Below are 8711 nucleotides of genomic sequence, written 5' to 3' on the forward strand. Positions count from 1 at the left end.
AGAAGGTTAAGAGGGAATATGATAGCCCTGTTTAAATATTTGAGGGGATGTCATATTGAGGAGGGAGCAAGCTTCTTTTCTGCTGCTCCAGAGAACAGGACCTGGAACAATGGATACAAGCTCCAGGGAAAGAGATTGTGGGATGGAGCCATGGCAGCTAAAGTGGGGTCAAACTGGATTATTTCTACAGTGCAGATGCACCTCAGGGATGGGGACAGAAATTTAGCCTTTACATCCATTCTTTTTGCTTCAAGAGAAACCTAGGCCGCCAGAACATGGTTCACAGCGCTTAAAGCGGTGTCAAACTGCGCTACATCCAGTGCAGATGCACTTCTAAAGGGAGAGGAGACAGGCGAACGCTGCAATGACTTCTTTCAAAGCTTTCATGGCCCGCAACGGCTTCCGTAGACAGAGCGGCGACGCCATCTATTCCGCCAGATATCGCGCCTGCGCAGTTTGATTAAGCGAAGCCAAGCGCAGGGCTGGAAAGGCGCCCTTTCGTTTCGCGCATGCGCAGTCGCCATGGAGTCGGAAGGGGCCTACGAGCCGGGCTTCGTCGGGATCCGCTTCTGCCAGGAATGGTGAGGGAAGGTGGGCTCCCAGGAGGCGGATGGGGCCGAGCACGGCGTGTCCCGTCATCCCCAGCCACCTGGGTTGACCTGCCTGGGGATGATGGGGTGTGTAGTCCATGATGGTCCAGCCCTCTCCATCCCACACTGCAGGGATAGCCCAGACTGACACTATGGCTCCATGCTGTGGAATCCTGGGAACTGTAGTTTATTGTGGTCCCAGAGCTATGGCTCCATGCTGTGGAATCCTGGGAATTGTAGTTTGCCTTTGGATCCCAGGGCTCTCTGACAGGCGAGGCTGCAATGCCTCAAGAAACTACACTTCCCAGAATTCCATAGCATGTGGCCATGGCAGTGAAAGAAATTTTGCTTATGCTCAGGAGCTGGGAAGTTTATGGTACTGAAATGCATTGGGAGCAAAGGTTGTTATTCCGGTCATGGCAAATCCCCTTGTTGAGGAATGTAAACCGATTCGGAAATGGCTCCTAATTTATAGTTCTAACCCAAATAAAAGGAAGTCGACCAAGAGACAGTGAAACAAAACATAGAGAATATAAAAGTTTTGATGGATGGCTCAGCCATCAATCAACCAGTCTATAATAAATACACCTGCAAGGGATAGAGAGGTATGTTAGGTGTAATGTTTGAACCTGCGATGAATAGAACAGGGCCCTAAATGATTAACTCAAATGTAACCAATGATATTACTATCTGCAGTTTTCTTTGTTCAAAACAGTATAAAGACTGGGTTGGCTTTGAATTCGGGTCCCCAGTCATTTTGGAAGACGAATCTCCTCTGAATAAACTACGTTTCCTTTTCAAACATGACTCCTGGGTCAGAAGTGCTTCCGATGCCTTGGTTTTGCTACTTTATGTCAGGGACACAGTTTTACTACACTGCTGTCTTTAATGGCACTTGCACACCCACAAAATTTGGGGGTCCTGGAAGCAAATCCCAAGGCAGATGCCAAGGGCTCACTGCCCAGTTATTCCCAAATCTGCTCCCAGAATCATAAAGTGTTTGGTCCTGAGCATTTCGGATAAAGGAGACTCAGTCTGTGGTTACTGAAAGCACAGCTCTCATTTTCTGTTTCCTTCTTCTTATTCTTATTATTTAAACAGCAACAACATGTTGTACCCCAAGGAGGACAAAGAGAACAGGATCCTTCTCTATGCGGTGAGTACAGAGTACATGAGTAATGGAGGCTGCAATCTGCCATCGCTGTTTCCAAAAGCATTACTTTAGGGGGAAATGTGGCTGAATTTCCAGGTTGGAAAAGTGATTTTTACATTTCTTTCTCAATCATGACAGTGAAAGATCCTAGGAGCTGTAGTTCAAAAAAGTCACTTATCTAAGTTCTGGCTAAACTAAACCGGAGGGTGAGGGCCTGTGCCTGCCTCCCCACATCCCAAAATAACAATAATGGTATTGCAACACGTTGTATACTAGTAGCAAATGACTGTGTTGGTGCTTCAGTTTCCCAAGCAAAGCTCTTTCTTTGCTTGCTTGAGATCCATTACCTGGAAACGGAAGAAGAGACACGCTGCTAGTAGAAAGCGAACGCTGCCGTTTTGCTGGGGTCTTTACCTGCTCTCCTTCTTTCCCACCTTCTTTCTTCCTCTCTGCCGCTTGTCCAAGTGCCGGAACTGCGACTACCAGCAGGAAGCTGACAACAGCTGCATTTATGTCAATAAGATCACCCACGAAGTCGAGTAAGTATTGGGGCCTTTCTCCAATGGGACCTTTCTCTAATGGGACAGAATGCAATGCTGTGTTGGAGAAGCTGGTGTTCTTAATGCTAAAAGACATTAACTCACTGTGGAGGGAGGATGAGTATAGTTAGAACTCTGTAGTTGAGATCCTACGTTGTGCTTGAGTAGCAGAAATCTACATTCACATAGTTAGGTGGTAGTTGCTCTACCGTTTTGCTGAATACCCACATTGTGCCACCAGTTGTGTAGTTGTGTTGTGCCTGCGGTTTCTGCAATCCTAGTGAATTAAGTACTAAGAATGAAGATTTGCCTCATTCAAGAATGCACATGTGTAACAAGTTATTGATGTGAAACTTGCTTACACAGTTGTGAGCTGAATAAAGAAATTAAAGCATGGCTAAAAAAGCACAATCACATGTATAAGGGAACAGGATGTCTCTCTCTCTCTCTCTGTGTTTATATGTATTCCAGGAGTGGGCAGGCCAAATGTTTGGGAATACATTTCATAAACATAAAATGTTGGTTTCAGTGAATTAACCCAGATCATCGCTGACGTTTCTCAAGATCCAACTCTGCCTCGAACAGAGGACCACCCCTGTCAGAAGTGAGTAAATGTGTCACTTTGGTTTTAAAAAGTTTGACAAATGCACTTTATTACTACTACTACTGTTTTTATTTATACCACAACTTATTCCCAGGATTAGGAATCAGGTTGGCTTACACATTAAAATAATATAATATAATAATAATATTTATTTACTTATACCCCGCTCTTCAGCCAAGGCTATCAGAGCGGCTTACAAATTGTTAAACATTCATAAAATAGTTAAAGAGTAAACATTAAAATCTAATTAAACTACTAACTGTTAACGCTTAGTGTAGGGCCTAAGGTGAAGTTCCAAAACATAAAGATTGTCCATGCAGACTGGTTCCTTTTGGGATCTGCGGAGCCTCTGTGTTTTAACTAGAGCTCCTTCTTCTCTTCTTTCCAGGTGTGGCCACAAGGAAGCGGTGTTTTTCCAGTCCCACAGCGCAAGGGCTGAGGTGAGATGGGTTTCTACCCGTGGGAGGGAAACCGATGGTATAGAATGACTGGCGGTGTCATCCTCTTAAAGGTTATGAGCAGCAATATCCCATCCAGCAACATTTTGCTCAGTCTGCTCCATGGTCTGTTGCCTTATTTGCATGCCTTTTGTCCATCGACTTCAAAGCCATTTGAAAATTGCTTAACTGATGGACACCTGTTAAGTTGGTGACATTCAGGATGGGCTTTTTGTAGCTGTTTGGGCTGTGATCCTTTCTGATTCGATAGAAACTGTTGAGCTTACCAAAGGCAAATGTTTCTGTTATGTCACTCTGGAATTTTAATAATAATTCAACAGCAACAAAAATTACAAATGCTTACCAAGACCAAAACCACTTCAGGCTTCTTCTCTTCTAGGGGAAATCATTACAGGAGGCTTCATGTTCTTACAGAACAGAGTCCAGATATGTCATCAAATGTAGCTGAAAGGAAGCCAACTGTATTGCCCTGCCAATACAGTATAATGGCAGGTATCTAACCTGATGCCTTCCAAAAGCCTGTGCTCTTTGTTTTTCAGGATGCCATGCGGCTGTATTACGTCTGCACAGCCCCACACTGTGGTCACCGTTGGACTGAGTGAAGCATTTGGAGATGGCATTTCCACCCCACGTTGTTGGCTGCCTTCCACTCTTTTGGAAACTACCAGATGATTTATCGGCTCCTTTACTTTTCTTAATTGCCTTGTTTGAATCTAGTGTCCTGATTGTTTTGCTCTGTGAATAAAAATGCATTATTTTTTGAGAAACCTCTAACCTGTTTTTCCAGAAGACCTTCTGCAAAAGTGTAGGACTTGGCACATTTTTACAGGATTAATGCAGCTGGGTTCCAGTCTGTGGTGAATAAGAAATTGTCTCTGAGCAGGAAATGCATGCCGTTTCCTCATGAGAACCTGCTATTCAGCCTAAGTCACTCATGGCTTTAGTGGCTGTTTTTTATGGCTCCAGACCTCCTCCCAATATAAATAAAGTATTAAAAACGGCCAGAAAGATTAATCCAAGGCACACCAGAAGTCAGAGATCCACAAGGCCAGATACGCCAGACATGGTCGTAAGGGAGCGTTGGAAGTGTTTGCAGCAACAAAATGGGCTTGGCTAATCTAATTTATAGCCAACAGAAACCAGCCCAGATGACCTAACTTGTCAAGCACTTTCCTTTTAAAGGGGATCAGTGTCTCCTGTCCCTTTGCAACTGGTGTTTTAATTTACAGTGATTTGTAGGGTGAAATGCCTGTGTATTCTCCGCTCAATCTGTTGCCTGGTATAGACTGGTCTCTGCTTCTGCCGGTACCAGGACAGGATCGCCAGCCTCCTCTTGTTCCAACTGGAGCCTGTTTATCATATCACTTCCCCCTCCTTGTCTGAGAAGTCCTTCTCCAGAGAGGACATGATGGCTGTGCTATTTTACTATCTCTACCTGGTGAGGAAGCTATTCAAAAGCTAGCGTGAAGTTTTCTGGCTGGGTTTGGTTGGCCTGCCAAAGATATCATCATTACAGAATGGATTTTGGATTATTTTTTTTATGGCCAGCATGGCTATCCCTACAATGATGTCAAACAAGACTATGTTCCTTTGCATAACTGAGGCAGGTCCTGGTTCTTAAAACTAGCTCTTGAGCCCTGAATTTTGGCCTTTTAATCAGAGAGTATACAGAGGCCTATCCACGTTTGGGAATGTTACATTTTTGGACTGCACCTCCCAGAATGCCCCAAATCACCTTTTTGTACTGCATCTCCCAAGTTCTTCTTGGCCTCAACCACAGTATGCAGGAGGATAGAGAACGTGGATCTTTGTGTGGAGGCCAGGAGCCACAGGCATCCGGAAGTCATCAAGGCCATTGAGAGGATGGCGTTGGTGGACATGGCTGTAGTACTCATTGCTGCCGCTGCAGGTGAAGCCACATTCCTCGCACACAAAGAGCTTGGAGCGGCGCTCACGATAGGCATAGTGCTGCTGGATGCTGTGGATTTTCTTGAGGTGGGACTCCAGGGAGCAGCGCTGGGTGAAGGCTTTGTCGCAGACACAGCAGCGATATGGCCGGATCCCTGTGGAGGAGGCAAGGCAAGGTTCACTATATTCAGAGCCGACGGAATGATATTTGCTCAGGGGAGATTCCCCTGGTTTTAGAAAGAGAAGAGCACAAGGGAGAGAATTCCCAGTGCTGGGAAAATGAAGGAAAAAAGATATTTCTGGCCAGAAAATGGAAAGATAAAGCTGGACATTGCCACAATTCCAGCCTCCTGCCATTGAAGAATACACAATTAAAGCACCTCTTAAAAATGCACTTCCAGCTTCTGTTTAAAGGCTTCCAAAGGAAGATTCTACAACCCTCTGAAGTAGTCTGTTCCACAACTGAACAGCTCTTACAGTAAAGACGTTCTTCCTAATGATTCATACCCTCCAATATTTCACAGATGCAAACCAGGACATGTGTGGCCAAGCAGCAGCATAGTGTGGTCAACGTGGCAAAAGTTAGTAATAAGGAGGAATAGACAAACTAGAAGAGACTGCAGCAGTTTGGTTTTGCCTGGGTTTCCTGAGAAGGCCAAGATTTCTCCTTTCCTGAGTGCAAACTATGTTTGCACTTTGAATTCCATTTGCGGTGACTGAAGAAAGCCTAGGACAAAGCAGGTATGCAGAAGAAGGAGAGAGAAACTGGGACGTTTGAAAAGCAACGGGGAAAATAGGACGACAGAGGATTAATTGGGACTGTCCCTGTCAAATCAGGACAGTAGGAGAGTATGCTAGATTGCATTTTGAATTTAGCTTGCAGCAACTGAAATAAACTGAGGACTAAGGAGGAGGAGGAGAAGAAAAACTAGGATATTTCAAAAGCAGCTGAAAAGAGAAATGATAGAGAAATAATCTGGGACAATTGGAAGGTATGGAGGTGGTCATTGGAGGTTCAGCGAAGGGATTCCTGCAGCCCTGCATGTAGCCCACAACTGCCTTAAGGACATGATTTTTAAAAAATTGCAATGTCAGTGTGTTTCCTTCCTTGAGCTGAAAAGCAAGGGAAGGGATAGCAGGGGTGCAGAGACCCACCTGTGTGTGTCCTCAGGTGCCTTTTGAGGTCGAAGGTGTCGTTGAAGCCCTTCCCGCAGTATGTGCAGATGTGCTTTTTAATGGAGCTGTGGCACTTGAGGTGCCGGTTCAGCATGCGCTGCAGCGGGAAATGCTTGTTGCATACGACGCATGGGAATTCTGTGTGCACTGGAGCAACGCGGCCCTGGAGGGGGCAGAGGACAGGTTATTGAGGCACAAAGACTCTTCCCAGAGTAACACTTCAGTGCTTGGGAGTTGAAGTCCAAAAATGGAACTTTTCTGAGCATTGCATACCTGGAGGGCCTGAGGGTAGAAGGCATTGTGTTGTCTTTACATACCAAGCATTTAATGTTCAAAACAATACCGGGCATATCTCAGTCATCATCTTTCCAAAAGAGGAAATCAGAGGCTATCCTGGGGACAAGGACAGTGACCATCCTGGCTGGAGGATTTTGGGAATTGCAATCCAAAAAAGTATTTGGGGTTACAAATCCTGTTCTAACCACATAGCCAATGTTTACTTACCCTGCGGTTCTGAAGGCATTTCCCCATGGCACCTGGCTGTGAATGGAACTGGCTTTGGATGAGGGCTTGGGGGTCTCCTCCGTGGGTCTTTTCCCACATGATGGTGTTGTCTTCACCTCTGGGGATACTGGGTTCTTCAAAGGTTTGGGCTGTGCTGCCTGTTGAAAGAGCAGTGGAACTGTTCGCTCAGAAGATGAAACAGTCCCAACGTATGAAGCTGAATGGGTTAACAACAGTACAAGTTAAGTAATCCCTTATCTAGAATTCTGAAATGTTCACAGATGAAAACCTGGATGCATGTGGCCAAGCCTCATCAGAATGTGGTCAAGATGGCTAATGATAGTTATTAATGAGGAAGAACAGACAAGCGAGGGAGGACCTGCAGCAGATTGCTTTTGCTTGAGCCACTGGGAAGAGCAAGCTTCTGCCATCTGTTCTCCTCTTCCTTCTGCTGAGTGAATGGAGTGCAAAATACTTTGGAAGTCTGAACTCAGATTTATAGCTGAGGATGGAGGGGGAAAGTGGAAAGAAAGAGAGAAGTGGGACCTTTTAAAAGCAGCTGAAAACGTGGGATGGAAAAAGATTAGTTGGGACTGCCCTGGCCAAGTCAGGGCAGTTGGAGAATGACATCCTGTAGGAACAGAATAACAACTAAATACACTAATAATATGATTTATGTAAATTCAACAAACACAAAACAGCCATGATATAGAAGGGTCAGCCCTTCCAAAAATCCAACGTTTCCTACAATATCTGGTGCGGCCAATAGTTCAAATCCCACAGACTAATTTAAACTTGGATAACTCTTAAGCAAACTATGTCTATTGTAAAATTCCCCAAGCAGACCTACCTGGGATGTACATGTCTCCCCGGAGCTGGTCCGGAAGTTCTCCCCAATTCCAGAGTCCTAGCCGTCGCACGGATTTGCGCCGTTTCACCAAGAAAGATTTGGGCATGGCTGAAGAAGCTCACACTTGGCTTTAGATGCTTTGTGCCTTTGTTGGCTTTGACACGACTCGCTTCAACAATTTGGGAGTTGCAACCAGCCGTGGGATGTAAAAACTATCAAAATATTAAGACTTGGAGGAAACAGTGGCCCAAGAGGGCAGAATTAAGCTTTTAAACATTAAAGAACTTTCTGGTCTAGTCCCAAGCAAAATCCAAAATCTCAGCAGAACTCCAGTAAGGAAAAGAATTGATTTGAAGGGATTGCATGGATGCAGAGTGCGCTATTTAAAACAGCAGCATGGGACGTCCTGGCAATTTGAATCGGCCTCGGTGGAAGGGGAAGAGGGCTGGGATGTTCTGAATAACCCTCCACCATTCTTTCCTCTTTGTTTTTTTGCATATTATGTGCTCCTAACTGCAAAGGCAACCCAAGCTCTCCATCCGCAATATGCAAATCTTACACTTGACCATGAAGAAGAGCTCTGAGGACGGTTAGACAGCCAGTCGCTTTGGCTGAGCAGCTGGAAGAAATTGGAAACGCGTCAGATTTTTAAACAATTGGGATGAAACAACCACAACCCACTCCCCAACTCTCCCAGTTTGGAATTAATCCCAATAAATCCATTGCCACCCCATCTTTCAGCTTGCTTTCAAAATGTTCCAGTTCCTCTCTTCTTCTCCCACTTTCCTCCTTTTTGTCCCCAGCTCACTTCAATTGCTGCAAACTGAGTTCAAAGTGCAAAAGCAGTCTGCACTCCATTAACTCAGCTGAGACTTGGGTTTATGGTGTTAAGATGTTAAATATTTGAAGGGGTGTCATATTGAGGAGGG

The 8711-nt window shown here is 45.1% G+C and overlaps 2 protein-coding genes across 3 annotated transcripts; one reads left to right on the forward strand and one right to left on the reverse strand.

Annotated features, from left to right (window-relative positions):
- The first annotated feature begins 468 nt into the window (after positions 1 to 468).
- Positions 469 to 4118, forward strand: POLR2I (RNA polymerase II subunit I). 2 transcript variants are annotated; one of them, XM_042441245.1, is made up of 6 exons: positions 469 to 581; positions 1692 to 1746; positions 2209 to 2282; positions 2812 to 2886; positions 3275 to 3326; positions 3884 to 4118. In XM_042441245.1, exons 1-6 carry the CDS (start codon positions 523 to 525, stop codon positions 3944 to 3946), a joined length of 378 nt encoding a protein of 125 aa, XP_042297179.1. In that variant the 5' UTR covers positions 469 to 522; the 3' UTR covers positions 3947 to 4118. The 2 variants fall into 2 exon arrangements, with proteins under 2 accessions (XP_042297179.1, XP_042297180.1); XM_042441246.1 differs by having other exon boundaries at positions 540 to 677.
- A 165-nt stretch (positions 4119 to 4283) lies between these two features.
- Positions 4284 to 8036, reverse strand: OVOL3 (ovo like zinc finger 3). The gene is made up of 4 exons (XM_042439885.1): positions 7783 to 8036; positions 6933 to 7090; positions 6408 to 6600; positions 4284 to 5407 (listed from the first exon to the last, which is right to left on the reverse strand). Exons 1-4 carry the CDS (start codon positions 7886 to 7888, stop codon positions 5115 to 5117), a joined length of 750 nt encoding a protein of 249 aa, XP_042295819.1. The 5' UTR covers positions 7889 to 8036; the 3' UTR covers positions 4284 to 5114.
- Positions 8037 to 8711: the final 675 nt, after the last annotated feature.

The sequence above is a fragment of the Sceloporus undulatus genome, chromosome 9 (assembly GCF_019175285.1).
Source record: "Sceloporus undulatus isolate JIND9_A2432 ecotype Alabama chromosome 9, SceUnd_v1.1, whole genome shotgun sequence".
Taxonomy (NCBI): domain Eukaryota; kingdom Metazoa; phylum Chordata; class Lepidosauria; order Squamata; family Phrynosomatidae; genus Sceloporus; species Sceloporus undulatus.